The sequence below is a fragment of the Corticium candelabrum genome, chromosome 8 (genome assembly GCF_963422355.1).
Source record: "Corticium candelabrum chromosome 8, ooCorCand1.1, whole genome shotgun sequence".
NCBI lineage: Eukaryota > Metazoa > Porifera > Homoscleromorpha > Homosclerophorida > Plakinidae > Corticium > Corticium candelabrum.
Window position 1 is genome coordinate 8,473,857 of NC_085092.1, and position 19,669 is coordinate 8,493,525.

Sequence of the window (19,669 nt, forward strand, 5' to 3'; positions counted from 1 at the left end):
CAGACCACTGCCAAAAAATAACGCGCGTTAGGCTTGCGTGCCGTGCACGTAAGTACAGATGGCTGCTAGTAAAGCCGTTGAGTTTCACATCAGGAACAACTATTCTTGGACAAAACTGCCGATAACTATTAAACAGGTAGGAAATGTGACTAGAAACTGGAATACGTAGTTCTAAGTTGACGATTTTTGTCGCACGTTGTTTCCAATGGTCGATTGTGCATTTGGATGGATTGTGGATTGTGTGAGTAAATCGCAAGTCTTATTTTATGGCAATTTTTTGTAGCTTCTTGGACACTCTCAAAAAAGTTGGGAGAAAGCGGTTCTTGAGTACAGCATTAGAAATCAATTGAGATGGAAAGGAAATATTGGTACACAACAAGATCACTTGTACACAACACGTATATTCGAGACACTAACTGTTTCACTGTCTTGCAGTCCGTCACGTGGTCAAGGATGAGCGGAAATATTATGAGCAGTTGCTGCAATACAGCAGAGACCATTTAATGGTTATTGATATTAGAGATGATGTTCTATATTGCTGTGGTGTTGCCATTGTTTGATCTACGTAGTACTAATAAGTAGTCATCATATACCATAGATGCACGGCAAACTTTGTGTTACCTGATAATTCTTTCCATATATTGTTGTATGATGAGAGATGCTGAGGTTTGTAACTTAAAATTTGGCTTCTGATTGACACATGCATAGTTATAATTAAACTTTATTGAACTTTTATCTGGTAGACTTTGGTAGACAGCGGGCGCTTTCACACACAGCAAGAAACTAACACAAATTTGCTTCTTTTGACTCAGGAGTATAAATGAGTACCTGGTCAATGAGTGGGGTCCTAAGTGGTCATCGACTGTGAACTTGGGATAACTAGGGTAGAGTTATGATAACCAACTTGCGTTCAGACGTAGAACTGGTAATTAGATGCAGAAGATCTAGAGTAGAGCGAATACATTGATTACTTGAAGTTTCTGCTTGAGAATAAGAAAGCAGTAATGCTGATAGCAGAACACTAGAAGAAGAAGCCATTTGTATGTTGGTGCGATCGATTCTAGGGCGTGCTTTGCATATATGAGGGCGTGTCTTTGCTTAACTCCACTTTAACCCGTTTTAGTCCAGTTTAACCCTACTCGGGGGCAAGGTTAGCTTAACCCTCGCTTAACTCCAGTCTTAGCCCGGGGTAACTTGGGTTTACTAAACTTCTGTTCACACGTCTGAGGTAATTGGAGTCGAACCCAAAGTTAACCCGATTTAGCAACATTAACCCTGTGTACGTGTGAAAGCGTCCAGTGGAAGACTACCCAATCGAACACAAACTAGAGTTGATGCAAACTGGTAGAGTTGCCATGGTTTTGTGACGCATGTACAGGAAGCTAGCCTAGCTGCAAATGAGGAGATGAAGCCAGACGGTCTTCACTTGCATCGGCTACTGTTTCGACCTCCTAGATAATGAAGAGCATTTTTCTTCCTGCTCACAGTGTAGTATTCATTTGCCATTGGGTATACTGTAGTTGGGACGTATGAGTTGCTTTGCCAGTGTCAAGAATGTGTGACTTAAGTGAAGTTGTAGTACCAGTTACCTTTGACGACAGTGTTCTGCCACTTTCAACTGGAATACAAACATGACACACCTCTCTACCAAGTTCTACTATACCAGAGCAGGAGCTGGTACAGGTTGGTGGAGCTGGTAGAAATTTATGGTAGAGAATAGGGTCAATCGAATGCATCTATCCACTTGTGTTAGTACTAGAGGTCAAATGAACTAAGATGTTAACTAGTTATAACACCAAAATGAACAATCTTGGTGATTTAATATACTTGTTGTCTGTAGCTAGTGTAGTGACTTTGTACTAGTTATTTCTGTAGCTAGTGTAGGGACTTCGTACTAGTTGTTTCTGTAGCTAGTGTAGTGACTTTTGTACTAGTTGTCTTTGGGTATGCAAGTAAAATTGTTTATATGTTGATTTATACACTAAACTTTCAATTAGTGAAGTATGTAGAGGATGGTAGCTATTAGACTTACTTGTAAAACATTTTTGTTTGTAGCTGTTTCCTTATCATTTGTCTGAGGTGATGGTCAAGGGATTGCGAGTGACTCCATTTTGTTACTATGTTGAAGTTATTAATGATATTATGTCAAATGAGAAGAGCTATGACTCACTGCCAAATTTTACAGCAGCAGATTGTATGTTTTTTGTAATGTTTAGTGTGTGTGACAATACCCAGAAACTACTGTCTATTCATAGGTCTTGGCCTTCTTGGAATTGGTCGTAATCAGTACATAGACTTGATGAATCAAGGCAGAGCTAAATCAGTAGGACTTGTGATTAAGCTAGTGAACATATTACAGTGTTTCACTAGTTTTAATTGCATTATATCAGTTTTGTAATGGTGTGGATGTTATTTGTTGTCAATGTAGAAATTCTCTTTTCGGCGTCGAAATGTTAAGGAACTGCTCCCTAAAAAGCCAATTCAGTTGCAAGCAATTGGCTGGTGGTGGGTTGTTCATATTGGTCATGTGACTGAAGAAGACATTAAGGTTGATATGTTATGCTTCAAAGGCACCGTATCTAGACTGCGTATTAAGTATGTGTGTGAACTTGTAAAGATGTGTAATGCAGCTGAACATCGGACTGTTGACACTCTTATTGACAGTGGACCACAAAGAGCAGGTCTGTTGGATGTGAAAGTGGTGCAAGGTAGAGTTGATTTGTGATCTGATTTATTTATGGTGTGAAAGAATGCTACTTATCTTCTATTACAAGGTCTTTACAGCAAAGGGCTTGTCTACATGGAAGTTCCAATAGATGATGATGACTTAGTTGCTGGTGTGTTTTCACTTCTTAGTTGGGTGTAGAATGGTGTCCGTTTAGATTAGATGCTCCACTGATGCTGTAGCAGATTATACATGGTTAAGTCTCTACTATGACAGGTTGTTGTATGCTTGCTGGAGGCCTAAAGACAGGCAATTTATATTGCACTTTGTCTATAATGTATGGGCATAATGAAGAGTGTTTGTTGTTTCTGATTTAATAGTTTAAATGTGTCATAAGTAGAACTGTTTGTAGGCTATGGACATGATGCAACTAGTATGAACAGCAGATGCAGTTGTATGCGTAGTAGCTAGTGCATGACAGACTAGCAAGGCCACATACATCTTTGAGAAGCTTGCCTTTCAATGATGATGCACATCTGGCAAAGACCCTGACACACCAAACAATGGACGAACAGACTCACAAGCAATGATTGTATAGAATGGTGTTGGTACATTTTTTGGAAGAGTTACATGAGTGGCTGCTGTTGTTAGTGTGGTGTCTACTGTAATTTAGTAGACTGATACTAGTTGGGCAAAATACAGATGATATAGCACTGATTCTAGATTAATGACAGTTTGTGAGATGACCAGCTTGAGTTTCATATTTGTTATTTGTCAAATGCATTGAATCTATGTTTGTGTAGTTCCGCCGTTGGAAGGATTTGTAATGAATCGAGTGCAAGGAGATTACTTTGAAACTCTTCTTTATAAGATATTTGTGTCTTTAGATGAACACACTAGTGTTGTGGAGGTGAGATATTAAATTGTGCAAAAGCAATGTTACATGACGTGCAAGCAACACAGAGCTTAGTCATGGTAGACATTAGACTGATCACTGGTGTGGAAACAAGTAAGTAGATGCATTCGTAATTGTAGGCAAGCAGACAAGGACAAAGGGAACTGACATAAAGAATGATCACTATGCAAATATAATAATAGAAATCAGGTCTGTACATGTGGCAAAATTGTTGTCTGATAATTGTTTTATTGGTGTAGTTGGCATCTGTGCTGGAAATTGATGTGTCACTTGTCAAGGTTAGTGTGTCTTTAGATACTTCTTTTTTTTGACACACATTGTCATAGTAACAATGTGTTTCTTCTTATTAGAATGCAATTTCTATGTACATTCGCCTTGGGTTTGCATACAAGAAAAACAATGAAGCCAGTGTTGAGACTTTGCACCCTTCTTGGAAAGAAAGATCTACAGAGCAAGAGAGTAATGAGATGAGGTGCAGTGTGTACATCTGAATCTGTCTAAATACTTGTTCTCGGGTCTCTAACATTTTTGCTATATTGTTAATTAATTAATTACATAAGGCAAAAGCAGGTATTTAGACGATGTGGTCAACATAATGTCATTGGTCAGATCTTGTGCTTGAACTGACTTTGCAATATTGTGTATTGTTGTTCTACAGTATCAACTCATGTGGAGTAGGGAAATTAGTAAGCAACCTACTTGATATTTCTGATGACAGCAACTTCTCAGACAGAGTAAGGGTAGACTGCATAGATTCTCGTCCATTGCTGGACCTGCCTGTCACACAGGAAGATTCTCAAGATTCTCTCTCAGGTGACTTTTGCGTGTTTAACTAGTATATGTGCTACAGTATTTGTAATCTGCACAGTATACGTATGTGTTGCTTATAAGGGGACAAAACTATGATGCAGTTGGATCAGGGATTTTGAGCAACAAATTGCTAATTGATTTTATTGATTCCAAATTTAGTGAAGTACGTTGCGAAGATAGATACAGCTAAAACTAGAATCACATTAGCACATGTGAACAAACTCTCTAAATGTGACAAATTTTGCATAATAAGCTTTAATTAAGTGGATCGGAGTACAGCCAGGCTACAGGAGTATTGTTGTTTTCTGTTTTGCCTGTTACAGCATTTGTTTACCAGTCTGTTTTGAGAACAAAATAAGGGCACAATTACATTCTGAAAACTGAACAAAATACATGTTTTGTATCTCTACTGTGACTTTCATATTAGGCACTCTACAGTTTAACTTTTCTAGCTAAATTATGCAGAAAAGTGTCATTTAGCAGTGAGTATTCAGATAGACATACTAATGCTGATTTTGGCTAGAAACATATGCAGTTTAAAGTTTGTCATTTGGTTGCAATGTATGAATAATGAACATACAGTATGGTGTCGTAGTAATTGTTCACCCATACTTGGCTGGCTTTTAACTGCATTGTTGATCGTTTGCTGTCTTTGTGTGCAATCACTTGTACACACAATAATTGGGAATGCCTTTATGTGTAAGAATTATCTAGTTGAACTATAGCTACTTGAGTACATTTTCTTGGATATCCAGACCTCCTTGTTGACTGTCTTGCAGTGTGACATCTCATCTTACCTATTAATGAATGAATGTCACCCTTGGGTATGCCCTCTCATTTTGAATGGGTCACTTGGGAGTACTGACAAAACACATGACCACATGGTACATTACACTGGTATTTTGTTAGAGAAAACAGAAACATCACTATTCTTTCTTCTACTACACTTAATTTCTAAGGCTACTGCTAATCAAACTTGGATCCCTCATGCACTCATTTTGATGTAAGAACATCTGAGATGTGAGACTTACCAGTAACTGTCGAGTTGCTTTTTAGTAGATTAATATAAACCGGATAGATATTTATAATGCAAATTTTAATTCTGGAAAAAGTTTGATGCAAACCAACAGTGTACTTTGTGAGTGTAGACATGGCTACTTCATCAAGCTTTAGTAAACGTGTGGCATTGCTTTTCGACTCGACTCTTACTGCATTTCTTATGATGGGCAACTTGTCTCCAGTAAGTTTCTGTAACTGTCAGTCTGCAAACTGAGTTCAAAGATGTTGCTTAACTCTTTCTTGCTATGTGGTGTTTATCATCATTGTGTGTGTCAGGGTCTTAAAACACATGCGGTTACAATGTTTGAAGTTGGCAAGTTATCAGATGAATCACTTGATAGTCTACTGGCAGAATTGCATAAGGTACCATTTTTTATTAGATGTGGCTGCTTGCCTCTGGTACACACTGATGTTGTCTCTTTTTGTTTGTTTGTGTATATACTCTATGTGTAACTGTTTGTTTTTACGACTTGTTGGCCCAAAGAATGTGTTTACAACAGCTTGTTTTTTACTTGAGCAAATTATATTGCGCGAACACATGGTTTTAATTCTAAAGTAAATGTGAAGTGGCCACATGCTGTAGACCCTTGAAATGTCTAAAATACGATATGATGATTACCAAACTCTTTCTGATACAAACAAGGCTGGCTAAAGCGACTTTGGCAAGTACTAGTTATCTAGTTTCTAGTTAATCAAATGTTTGGTAGATATTTCAGTACGTGGCAGTTGGCAAGTTTGTAGTTGACATTCATTGTTCATGCTTTTCAATCACGAAAATTATTGTTTTACTTGAGGCCACTTTGGATGACTGTAGAGTTGAGTGTCTTGAGGGTCGGGGGGGAGGGGGGCTTGTCAAAGTTGAGCCACACACTGAGACGTGGTCAGTCACATGACCCAGGGTTAGTTAATAACTTACATGTGTAGCCAGTCACGTGATTGGTTTAATCTAATTAACACGGGTTAAAGGCATGGTCAACTATGTAATTCCAGAAAACTGCAAGGTGTGTGACACTACAAAGCTTCACAGTATAAGTGAGACATTGAGGTTGATCTATGTAATAATAATAGTCTCATGTAGCCAGGCCCTAATGTGCCTACTTTTAGTCTAAAAATGCTGATCAGGCTGAAGTGGTTCTTGTGGACATGTTGTATTCTTTCCGATGTACTTATCAGTTTAATAATAAACACAGAGCCACATGCGACAAATTACAAATGCTGTCCATGAGCTCGAGGGTGGATTATGCACCATATGAATGAGTTAGCAGATTGCACTAGATTAGGTTAGCTTAGAAACATTTCTACTATGAACGGCATGTTTTATATTGTCTTTGAATTTGGTGCAGATACAGAAATTTGCTGTGTGTTGCTGTATATACGTAGCTTTGTTGGGAGTGTAAATCATGAGTTTGTTTGTTTGTTTGTTTGGTTGGTTGGTTACATGTATAAATGTAGTTAATATGTATAAGTGTATACTTACATATGTATAAGTGTTCTCACCTGGAATATGTTGTTGTTTAAAGGTTGGTACTGAAGGTGAAGGTGAAGCTCAACGTTACTTTGAACATGCCCTCACATTAAGAAAAACTTTACAGTTTTTACGTTACAACAAGGAACTTGTTTCAAATGGTAGTTCTTCACAAGGTTCAGCCATAGGTACAGTACGCTATCAGTATGTAAAGAGTTAATGTCTTTGGCAAGTTTATATTGCATGTGAGTGTTTGCTTGAGTTTTGTGCACCGAGATGGTTTTTGATTAATGTGTGTGTGTGTGTGTGTGTGTGTGTGTGTGTGTGTGTGTGTGTGTGTGTGTGTGTGTGTGTGTGTGTGTGTGTGTGTGTGTGTGTGTGTGTGTGTGTGTGTGTGTGTGTGTGTGTGTGTGTGTGTGTGTGTGTGTGTGTGTGTGTACGCATGGGTGCATATAACAGGTTTTATGATTGGATTCTGTAACTTACTAGCTATAGCCTTACAAAAGTTGGTAACATTTATACTATAGATCCTGTGCAAATGTTGTACCATTAATATTAACTGGCTGGCAACAGAGCAACAGCTATAATGCAGCATACATCACGTTGCTTTACTTCAACATATGCATTTGTTAGATGCGTCAAAACTTACAGGACAAACAGAATAACTGAGAAGAGGATGAATACTCTACTTTTACTACATGTGCACAATGCCAGAACAGTAGACCAGGAAGTAGTACTTGGAGAGTTTATAGAGACCAGACAGCATTGAATAAACTACTTTCACAGAGTTTAATTGATAGGGAGGTATAACTATGGTATTGGGAGTGCAATAATATAAATAATGTTTAGCCTATTTGTTGATTGTTATAATTTCTAGAAACGTTAGGACGGAAGGACGGACGGACGGAGGGCTTTTATTTTCTATTTTTATTTTCTATTGATATGTGTCTGTCTACCATGGTTGATTGACATCATCAAAACGGGCTGTCCATCATAAAACTGCAACAGCAAAGGCCAGAATCTCAATGGAGGACAAGAAACTTACACACATGTTACTACTTAGAGGACCTGGCACACTCGTTCATGCAGTGACAGTACACGTACAGTACATGCTATTAAAAATTTCAAACCCAGAGTTACATGCTATTAAAATTTCAAACCCAGAGTAAAAATAAAAATTGTTTGGGGTGGGCCCAAAAGTTGGGACAGACGCTGATGATCAAGTAGTTAACTTTGCATGGCCTTATGGTCATTTTCCAATGAATGCTGAGGTACATCACTTTCCGGTTCTGTCTCCATGGAACCAGTTGGACCAGCTTGTGTTGCACTAATGTGCAATAACGTGCTAAATGTTGGCCAAGTTTGTTTTGGTGTGTATTAAACATCGTTGTTTCAAAAGTTTGTAGGATTGTAATGTTAATCGTTGTACAGTCTGGTTGTTTGTTAGATTTGCTACGCTGTGAAAGTCTTAACAGTTTGGATGTGGCTGCTTGTGGCAGAATACTTAACAAGAACTACAGGTTGTAGCATTTACAGTTTTGTCTCTGTTTGTGACAATTTAGATTTGTGCATTGCTGTTAGTTTGTTGATATCAATGGCTCCCTTAAGTCAAGAAATTTATCCAGTGACATCTGTAACTCCTCCTCACATAGGACCTGCCATCCCTGAAGTAAATTCTGTTTGGTTTCGTCTTTGGTTATATGACCAACTTGGTTGTGGACCACCAACTATTCTGTTTACAAAAGGGACAAGACTTAGACATTTACCTGAAGTCTTTCAAGTAATGACTGTTTGTTTGTATGTTTGTAAGTTGCTGTCTACTTTTGTATCTCTGTGTATGTTCAAGTTGGTTCATATTTATTTTTGTTGATTATTTGTGATCCTTTCATTTCACTACTTTATATTAATAATGTAACAATAATTTATTTTTATTACACCAAATCTGGTGTAGTTCCCTCATAGGGGCAACATAAACACACACACACACACACACACACACACACACACACACACACACACACACACACACGCACGCACGCACGCACACATGTAGAGAAATGACAACTAACACACAAAATCACTTAACCTACACGTAAAAACATTACCATCTACCATATCCAATCCGTGTCCAGGATAACTACGTCTAACTATTAGCGATGCCAGTCCTCTCACAAGTTCATTTCTTGAATCTACGGCCTGTTTAAGAAATTTAGTCTGTAGTATTTTCATCTTAAGAGATGGCTCAACAAATTCTGGAATTCTTTCCACTATAGAGTCTCTTTGTCTCATACCAAGCCCACAACGAATACCTTTTTGATACGCTGTGTTAACAGACGTCTCTACTACACTTCGTTCAAAATTCCACAAATGACTTCCATATGCAAGAACGGGAAATAGTTGACTTTCCATGATTGTCATCCATACGCTATCTTTTGGACAACTTCCACCAAGTCGGCTAATGACACCATGCATTCACAGCAGCATAAAATTTTCTTTTTCTAGCCTCCAATGTGCTCTGTACCATACAGCAACCATTCATGACAACACCCAAATATGTTATTTCCTCTTTGTTTGGTAATCTACTGCCATTGAGAAAGACATCTAATTCACTAGAGTGTTTCCATCGTCTGTGCTTGAATGTAATCACGACACTCTTTTTGGTGTTGTATATCAGATGATGCTCATTTAACTGTTTCTAATTGTAATTGTTTTGTGTACTAGATAGCTTCTACTTTGTATGCCTATGAGTTTGTTTGCATGGTTCAATTGTTTGTTTCTGCTTGTTTTTGTCTGTTTGTTTAATCATGTGAGTATGCTTGTTTATCTTTCTACTGTCATGTGTGCATGTTTAGGAGTATGAACTATTGCTGATGACATCATGGGGTCATGACTCAGCTGTTGTTCCAACATCGAATGCTCTTCTTTCTGCCAATGAAGCTCTTACTCATGCTCCAGTTTTAATTCAAGTATTAAAATTAATGATACGTATAATTTGAGTTAATTTATGTCTGCAATTCGAAGGCTTTTGGTTATGACACTGATGGCCAGGTAGTTCACATTGCATTTCCTTTAGAAGAAGAAGATCTGATACAAGGTGAGACAAAATGAGGAAAGTCCTTATTGTCTGATGTACTCCTGATGAGTAGGTTGTGGCCTTTTGTCACATTCGATGTTCAAGAAACTTCCACACTGTATTGACCTTACTCATTCTTGTGGCTATCTATCAATGCTATGGACTGGCTTTTCTCGACAGCCGGCATACAACAAAACTCGTATTAGTGTAGATGATGTGGTTCTGCCAGCTGACACTGTGAATGTATCCTCCAGTAATACAGTCCTGTGATTCATTATTTTCTAATTGTAGTTGACTGTGTCTGAGTGTAACAGCTGATAGTGAAAGTATTCAATGGAAGCAGGAGCATCCAGATGGTTGGGTGCCACTTGAACTGTATTTTGGTATTCCATTGTTTGATATGGCTGTTAACAAACAAGTATCTGAAAAGGTAATGAAGTGGAGGGACTGAACATTCTTTGTCCGTTATTATGTATGATTTTGTCTGTATAGATTGCAAGAAGAAGACTGTTTACAAAGGACAGGTGTGCATTTGACCATGTGTGACATTGTTTATTGAATTGTTTTGACAATCAAGGTTAGAATAGTCTACTAGAGTTTACGAGCATTTACAGGCATTGTTTTTCTTGATATTGTTAATTAAGTGAACATTCAACCATGCAGTGCTGAAGGAAATGATTTATATTGAAAATATCTTACTATTGCAACTATAGCAGCACTAGACATCTAATCTAGCGGTAATTTCTTATTTGTGGCTAAGTTTATTAAAAGGCGTATAGTACTGTGGTAAGTGTTATACACGTAGTTCCTTGTGGCTTTATCTAGTAAGCTAATTATAATTGAATAGCATCAACTGAATGTGCTGGTGACATCTGTGGTTATCTGGCCACCCAAGGACTTTCTTAATCAATGGGACGACTCACAGTGACTAGCTTGAAAATGATGATGATAGGGGGGAGGGGGATAGGAAGCAGTTCAATTTTGTGGAACTGAATCTCTGGTATTATTTCAGACTGTCAATCAAACGGTTAATTAAGTTCTTTGTTAGTGACGTCATAGGCTGGCAAATATTGAGGAGCTAGAGCCCCATCATCCCTTGATTATACAGACAGCGCAATTGTGTAGAAATAAATTAATTAAATGTTTGTTTTTTGTCTCTGTATTCTGTTTGCTGCTTCTAAAGTTTGTTGATTGTGGTAATTGACAATTGAAATTTTACAGTTTAGACCAATTGCTGCATTCCAACAGAAAGATGACATTACAACTGATGACGTTCATTGAAAAACTAGGAGTAAGCTTTCTGTGCTCGTGTGTTTGTAGAGAAGAAGCATGGCTGTCAATAGAATCTTGTTTGTAGAACAGTTCCTTATGAGTGACATTTAATTGTCTAATTGTGTAGGGATATCCTATAAATCCAGAACACTCTTCTGATGCACCAGATTATCATTCTCTTCCTATCATTGCTCAACCAACGCATCACATTTCTTTTCTTGGAAACAATGTTGAACTTTATTACCATCAATGATTTATATACACGCACTTGGTGCAACCCAGCTACTGTAGCTTATTGCTCTTATCTCATAACATGCTGTACGTCTAGATCTAGAGCAATAATTATTCAGTTGTATTTCTTGTAATTGTTGATTTACATTAAGAAGCTGCATTTGTTTCTGCCAATGTGTATGTGAACATATTGATCCAACTCGATCAGCTCCCGTCCCCATATTTGCCCAAGGTAGTGTTAGGATTGGGTTACGGGTTAGGGTGGCGAGGGGAACAAAAAGCACGTGCCAAAACACGTGGAGCGCGCGCGAGGAGGAGGACTGGGCACGAGTCTAGGTCTAGATTAGCCTCGTACCCAGGCCCTCTTGCGCGCCCGGAGAAGAGGCCCTCTTCTCCGGGCGCGCAAGAGGGCCTGGGTACGAGGCTAGGTCTAGATGAAATCTTTTTTTTTAGTTTTTGCATAAACAGTAAACAGTTGCAGGTAGCTGAAAATCACGTGTTGTACACTGTATGATTTAAGTTGAAGACAGCACAATTTACTCTCTAGGTAAACCACGTGCAAACTTATTGTAGCCGGACTGCGCATGCGTCGCAATTTATATGTACTGACTCCTTTGTTGTTGTCTTCTTGGTGATTTCTATGTCTCGTAAAGCTGATTCAGAGCATACTCGTTGGAAAGTTCGCGCACTTACTAATCGCCAGCGAAACAGAGCGACCAAGCCATACGGGATATCATCCGTAGGCGCGAGTAGCAACAGACGAACGGTCAGTCAGAGAAGAATTGACAATTCGTGATTGTTTCTCGTTACTTTGATTTGGTTTATAGGGTTTTATTGGTCGAGTTGTGGACTTTTTGTCTCCATCGTATTGGTTGTCGAAAGTTCGCGCGCCTAGTGAACAACGTGGAGGAGACGATGGGGGAGAGCGGGAAACAGGAAGACAAGCACAGAGCGACGAGACTGAGGAGAACAACGATCCTGCAGATGACAGCAGTTCGTATGTACAATCTGGAGAGCCAAATGTTGTGAGCGAAAGACAGGGAGAAGACAAGTGTGAGGAAGCTGTTGTAGAAGAAGGAAGTCGTGAACAAGCGGCACATGAAGCGCATGCTGAGCGGCAGGACATACACCGCAAAGGTAGATGGAAGATGCTAAAAGTAAATCAAGTCGTGGTACTGGAGTGATGGGCGTATGGGTGTACATGAGTGCAGTTGTGCGGTTGTATGTCTTTACTGCGTTTGGCTTTACTTCCGTTGATGTCTGTCTGTCTGTCTGTCTGTCTGTCAATACATATTTTTCATAAATGAACTATAGCACCACAGCAATATCTAATCTACATGTCCATTACATCTAGTACATACATGAAAACTGGCTACAACTACAATGCACACTATATACACACTAAATACACATACACATTATGTCTGTTTGTCAGTGTTTGGACAGGTGGAGACGTCAGATATCAGTGTGTATACTATACAGAGATGCAATGCAAGAGTGGGCAGTAGGAAAGTGTCTAAGTTGACTCATGAACAGTGTAGAGTAGAGGACTTCTTATATGACAAGGACAGCCAGCAATTATGTTCATTGATTTAGAAATTGTAGAACTGTTACGTCATGCGACTATGTAATAGTGTTTATCGAAGAATAAAATAATCTCTCTGTCTGTCTGTGTGTTGGTTTGTCTGTCTGTCAAACTAACACATTTCAGCAATAAGCATGATGTCTATAACTAAACTTTTACATATACATATGCAAGAAAGATACTATGTGAAGTCTTGAGTGCTGAGAGCTGCAAGCATCTCATGTCTACCACACAGTCCAGACAGTTTCTTAAAAATCACCCATGCATTGTACATCTACGTTTTTAGTTGAACCAACAACCATTTTGTTGAGAAATCTGAATTCTACTGCATTTGGTCTTCCTGCTTCGCTGTAATTTCTTCCTTGCTCTCCCATGTTCTGAGCTGCTCTGGGACTAAAGGGATGATGTTGGATGTTAAGCCTCCAGGCGGCTTGAGTTGTTCATGTTTGCCTTCTTTCTGGTTTCTCTTTGAGGTGCTGCAGCACCAGCCTTTCCAGCAGAGCTAGGAAAATTTCTGAGCTCCAAGGGTGCATCAAGGAGATGTGAAGGTCTATGTTTGATCCCAATGTAATGTCAAACATAACAATGTTTTGTCTGCATTCTGAATCTATGTACCGGTTCTGAACTTCATGTGTGTTTGTCGTTCTGTCTGTCTTTCTGTCTGTCGGTCTTTCTGTTTGTCTGTTTGTGCCTACATTTTTGTGTATGTTTCGGAACTATTGATCCATTTAGTTGACCATCTTTTCACAATTCTTGCTTCATGATGCCAATAAGGAAACAACTGCTAAAAATGCACACTGAGGTTTGCATCTCAAGTGCTCTTATTGTGTATAGTAGTTTAGTAGATAAGATGTAGATCTTATTTAGTAACCGTTAGCCAACATTTGGTGTAACAATTATGACATTGTGGTGCTATTTTTACTTTGTTATTATGACTTTAGTTTGTTGGCTAACACTGCAGTGAATTCACTTCCCAGAGTGCAGTGACACTCTTAGCCATGCACATGCACGATGCTAGTTCAGCAAATCTTTGTGCGACATGGTGACTGATTTGTCTGATGCCAGCTGACAATCTTCAGTTGATGTTTTGCCTGTATGAGTTATTTTTGGCAACGATTAAATTGCAAGTATAATTTAGTTGTATTTGGGAGCTGCTTGGTCTTTAGAAATGTTGATAAATTGTTGTGTTTTCTTAGGATCGCATAGTGATGACCAATTGGACAGCAAGAGAACCTCTGTTTCTGAGCATCTCAGAACTCAAACTCAACCTGCTATTCAACCTAACACTAGTCTTGAAATGCAGCAAAATGATTACTTGAAGTCAGTGTCAAAGAGAAGCAGACCAATGTTTTCCGTTGCATCTTTTCATTCTCCCACTGTAAGCGTCTTTGTGAATGTTAAGGTTAATATGGGAAATTTCTGATTTGTTGCTTAGTCGACTCGTATTGCACATCCTCCTTTCCAGTCTACTTTTTATCCGGGCAAGACTATGTTTGGTGGATCAACAGCAGCAGTATGTCCACTTTAAATTGTCTTTTTGCAGAAGGCAATCACCTTTGTGTGCAGCGAACAATGACTTGCAAGCGTCTAAGACAGGATGTAGAGCCAGCTGAACCAGTAAGGAAGAAAATGAAGGCAAAGAATGGTAACAGTTGATTTAATCAATCAATTAAGTGTGCTACTCTCTATCGATGTTGGTCTTGTCACTTTATTGTTTCCTGTAGTTTATCTGATTGTCAGTCGTTATTTCTGTGTTACACAAAGGAATTATTGTTTAGTTTAACTTTTGTGGTTTTAATGTATTTGCAGTTGTTAGCCAACCATCATCAGTTCATAGTGAGACAGCCAAGAGAATCTTGGACACAATAGATCGCATGTCTTCTCCCTTGCAGGTCAGTCATGTACTGAACTACTACTGTATCATTATTGTACAGTAGATTTTCTTAGATTTAACTTCCCCTAGGCCTTAATGCTATTTGTTTTGATATGGATTTGTGCTTAGGATGCAAGAAGGATTGCTATGTCTTCTCCATCAGTTGAGAATGCATCTCCTCTTTCATTTTATGTAATGAATAGCTGCTGTGATGTTTATTCATATCATTGCTGATATTTTTTGTTAATATAGCCAACAACTGAACGTCCTCCGCCAGTCAGCCTATTGGCTCACCATCAATTACCTCTGAGTTTTGTTACAACTTCTTCTGCAAACATATCTTCTCATCTAACAAGTGCATTTCCAACACCCCAGCAATCACCAGAACCTCAAGAAGTGGCTAACAAGCAACCTTCTACTACCACTACTTGGTCATTTTTGCCTGCTGTGTGTTCTGCATCAGTTATGACACCCAAAAAGTCTATTTCTTTGCAAATAGAGCCACGTCAGTCAGTGTTATCACATACAGAGACAACTAGCTCCGCAACAACACCGAAACAACTGGCTTACAGTGATGCATCTAGAGGATCAAGCGGAGGCAAAATGAGGGGTGATCGGAAAATTGTTCATTACAAACGTCTGTCATCCGGAGACGAAGAGAATATTGACCAACCTAATCTTCCTGACATTCCTCTTCCTATAGGAAATTCTTTGCCAGTGTTTGATCTGGCACCAACAGTTCCAGCTTCTCTTTCACAGACAATTCCTGCCTCCAGTAACTTCCAGTTCTCTCGGCCATCAGTCAAAGCAGCAAAATACCCATCACAGGTTATACCATCTGGTACTATTCACTTTTCTTTTAGCAATCCGAAGTCTCCACGTGCTGAAACCACAGAAGGAGGCTGTGTTGTTCAGTCGTTAGTCACTATCTCTAGCCAGTCAAACATGGCCTCTCTTTCAGCTGCTGTGTTTACTAAACCTGCTTCATGGCAGTGTGAATCGTGTCTTGTCAGTAACTCTTCATTTTCTTTGAAATGCAAGGCATGTGGGTTATGCAAGAGTCATATTGACAAAGGTATTTCACAATCAAGAAAGAATGTATCAAGTTCGTTGTCTTCCAGTTCATCTGACCAGCAGCTGACTGCTGCACTGTTTACTAAACCTAATTCTTGGACATGTGAGAAATGTATGGTACGTAATCCTTCTAACATAGATACATGCAAGGCGTGCCAAGCCTTGCGACCAACTTGTGACGAGAAGTTCCATGCTCTTGATAAAATGACGACAAGGAAGGTGGTGGCCACGTCAGCATCAACTGACATACCATCATCATCTTTGGAAAGCTCAGTTTTAGGATTTAACACATCTCATCAATTGACAAGTGCAGTGTGTACAAAACCCAATACATGGCAGTGTAACAAGTGTTCGAGTTCTAATCCATCTGATGTCACTAAGTGTACAACATGTCAATCACCAAAGCCTGCATGTACTACCAAATCAACAGCTGCCACAGCTCCTCTGACTGCTGCAATGTTTACTAAACCCAACTCATGGAAGTGCAACATGTGCTTTATATCTAATCCACCAGACTCCATGAAGTGTAAAGCTTGTGAGACATCCAAACCAGGAAATACGACTAATCCAGCATCTGTAGCAGCTCCTCTGACTGCTGCAATGTTTAGTAAACCCAACTCATGGAAGTGCAACACGTGCTTTATATCTAATCCTCCAGATGCCATGAAATGTAAAGCTTGTGAGACATCCAAACCAGGAAATACGACTAATCCAGCATCTGTAGCAGCTCCTCTGACTGCTGCAATGTTTAGTAAACCCAACTCATGGAAGTGCAACACGTGCTTTATATCTAATCCTCCAGATGCCATGAAATGTAAAGCTTGTGAGACATCCAAACCGGGAAATACAACTAATCCAGCATCTGTAGCAGCTCCTCTGACTGCTGAAGGTCAGTGTAAAGAAGTGAAATTACCAATAAGTCAACCAAGTGATGTAAAAAAGCAACCGAAGCTGTTAACACAAGGATTCAAGTTGACTGGAAGTCTGGTTGGAAAGTCAACATCAACTGATTCTTCTGCTATTGGCAGCTCATCTAATGGATTCAAACTGTCCTCATCTCTTTTGCCATCTACTAAAGGACTAGGAGCTGGATTTGATGGCATTCCTTGTGGAAATTACAAAATTTCATCAGCTTCATCATTTGGTGAAGGTGGTTTCAAATTAGTTTCAAGCTCGTCTGTGAGCAAGAAATGTGACACCAGTGAATTGAAAGGATGGAAACTACCTAAGGAAATACAAGAGTCGTCATCACAGTCAGTGTCATGTACAGCTAAGTTTGGTGCGAGTAGTCAATCGGAAATTACAGATTCTAGAAATAAGGAAACTAACAGTGGATTCTGCATTGTTGGAACAAACATCCCATCGCTGCCATCAGACCGAACGTTTCGAACAACAACACCTTCAGTTGGATCAGAACTGCAAACTTCAGGGACTTTGATCCATCCGCATCATGATAGCGAGAAGTTGTTTACGAATAAACCATTAACCATTGCTGAATTGGCTGCCAGTGGTCAGCTTACAGTGCAGTCTGCAGTGGAAGAACATCAAGAGACAACGAGTAAACAGGCATTAGATAGAATTGAAGGCAGCAAATCTGAGTCAAAAACAACAGATGGTGCTATTTCTGAAAGTAAACAGAGTGCAGGAAAAGAGATTCACTTTCTGCAGAATGTCTCAACATCTGAATCAAATGCTGCAAAACAAGGTTTAGAAGCATCAACTATACAAAGTGAGTCACGTGGGAAAGGCTTTCAGCTCCTCGTTCCACCAGTTCTAGCAAAGTCTACTGACTTGCCTACTACTTGCTCTTCTGGATCGAATGTGCATGTTAGTGAGTCAAATAGTGGTCAGTTGGGTAGATCTCCAATAGTCACTAATCAATCAGATGTTTTCAAACAGCAAGTTAATCAGACAGTGAATATGAACTCTGATCTATTTGTTTCTTCTGATAAAACTAAAAGGACGTCATCAGGACTGATTGGCAGCTTTAATCAGTCGAGATTTACTTTAAACACAGACTCGAAGTCTGTAGTTGCCTTTGGGAATAATGAAATGTCTGACTTCTCTCGCACTGGGCCATTCACTCTGTCAGGAAATATACAGAGTAAATCAGTCGGTTCTTCAACAAATAATCAGCTGCGTGAAGTGTTTCAAAGTCAAGTTCAATCAAGAGAAGAGTCAAGTACAAATGAGACAAGTCAATCATTGCAGTTTCCTACTCCAGGCAGCTCTCAACAAGCAACCAGGCAAGAAAGTCTCCAGCAAAAGCCAACTTTCAACTTTGGAGTGCAGCAGCAAGGCTCTCAAGAGCAACAAGCAAAGAGTCGAGAGAGTTTTCAGCAAAAGCCAACTTTCAGCTTTGGAGTGCAGCAGCAAAGTTCTCAAGAGCAACAAGCAAGCAGTCAAGAGAGTCTTCAGCGACCAACTTTTAACTTTGGAGTGCAGCAGCAAACTTCGAGAGAGCGACAAGCAAACAGTCAAGAGAGTCAGCAAAAACCAACTTTCAAATTTGGACTGCAGCGGGAAGGCTCTCAAGAGCGATCTTTATCGCTGTTTGGAGGTGTCAGTGGTTCTAATATACAGCCTTCTGGCTCACAGCAGGATGCTACTTTTAGTAGCAAACCCAGCTTTTCTTTACAACCAGGAGCAGACAAGAACCAGGAGAGACCCATATTTGGAACTATGGACCTTAGAACAGCCTCCATGCCTTCTTCACTGCAGATTGGACAGCAGAAACAGAGTTCTATGTTAGGGCAGCCCTCAGCTTTGTCTACTACAATGCAACCATTTCAATTTGGAATGAACCAGACGCAAAGCCATCCCACTTTTCGATTTGGAAGTCAAAGTGGAACATCTCTTCTCCCTGCTAGTAGTTCATCATCAGGACTATTGTCTAACAATCCTTTCAGATTTCCACAACCTGGAGCTGGTGGTGATGCTCCTGATCAGGCAGTAGGTATGGTTGATGTATCATCTGGGTTATCTGATCAGCAACAAAGTGGTGGATATGATTTCTCAAGCTCTTTGCAATCATCTGGCAGTTTTACATTTGGGGGAGATAGCAGTGTAGTGCCTACTCCTTTTGCCAACCAATCTGCTTCTATTTCTAATATGCCATCCAGACTTGGTGGGCGTAAAACAAAGACAGCAGTGCGGAGAGTACCAAAAAAACGATAAGTTTATAACAATATCTAAGGATTGAACTGTGGAAATGACACACCTGCTACACTGACATGGACTTTTACCATATGGGAATTGGTTGCGTATTGTACAGCTTTTCATGACAGACTGCTACTGAAGAACTATTATTGCTCCTTACTGAATTTGTGACTTTTGTGACTTTTGAGTGTTACATACCATCTCATTGACTTCTGAATGTTCTGTTGTTAATAGCAAGACTTTTTACTGAAACAAAATATATATACAACACAGGGCAAGCAAGCACTATGTGCTGTTTCTCATAAGCTTGTGTGTCAACATATGATGCATGTATGCATACTGTCTGAGCACTCATTGGGGTTATAACATCTGTCTGTGCAATGGAGCCAGAGCCAAGCCTAAACGTCACATTAATTAAGACATCTTGGCCTCGTCCTCAATTTACCCATGCACTATAATGCATGTTCGGTTTGCAGGGAAATCTTGA

The 19,669-nt window shown here is 39.5% G+C and overlaps 2 protein-coding genes across 3 annotated transcripts; both read left to right on the forward strand.

Moving 5' to 3' along the window:
- Positions 1-30: 30 nt before the first annotated feature.
- LOC134183242 (protein FAM91A1-like) lies at positions 31-11,685 on the forward strand. 2 transcript variants are annotated; one of them, XM_062650731.1, is made up of 24 exons: positions 31-136; positions 284-368; positions 436-506; positions 2,056-2,194; positions 2,256-2,323; positions 2,429-2,548; positions 2,618-2,708; positions 2,775-2,837; positions 3,469-3,575; positions 3,821-3,859; positions 3,932-4,053; positions 4,240-4,394; positions 5,540-5,631; positions 5,727-5,813; positions 6,971-7,103; positions 8,363-8,435; positions 8,497-8,695; positions 9,768-9,881; positions 9,937-10,009; positions 10,062-10,241; positions 10,303-10,418; positions 10,481-10,512; positions 11,210-11,279; positions 11,388-11,685. In XM_062650731.1, the coding sequence occupies exons 1-24, from the start codon at positions 59-61 to the stop codon at positions 11,511-11,513; spliced, it is 2,433 nt and encodes an 810-aa protein (XP_062506715.1). In that variant the 5' UTR covers positions 31-58; the 3' UTR covers positions 11,514-11,685. The 2 variants fall into 2 exon arrangements, with proteins under 2 accessions (XP_062506715.1, XP_062506716.1); XM_062650732.1 differs by having other exon boundaries at positions 3,553-3,575.
- A 406-nt stretch (positions 11,686-12,091) lies between these two features.
- LOC134183235 (nuclear pore complex protein Nup153-like) lies at positions 12,092-19,490 on the forward strand. The gene is made up of 8 exons (XM_062650725.1): positions 12,092-12,257; positions 12,319-12,628; positions 14,273-14,454; positions 14,512-14,589; positions 14,643-14,721; positions 14,886-14,968; positions 15,079-15,141; positions 15,202-19,490. Exons 1-8 carry the CDS (start codon positions 12,132-12,134, stop codon positions 19,198-19,200), a joined length of 4,920 nt encoding a protein of 1,639 aa, XP_062506709.1. The 5' UTR covers positions 12,092-12,131; the 3' UTR covers positions 19,201-19,490.
- Positions 19,491-19,669: the final 179 nt, after the last annotated feature.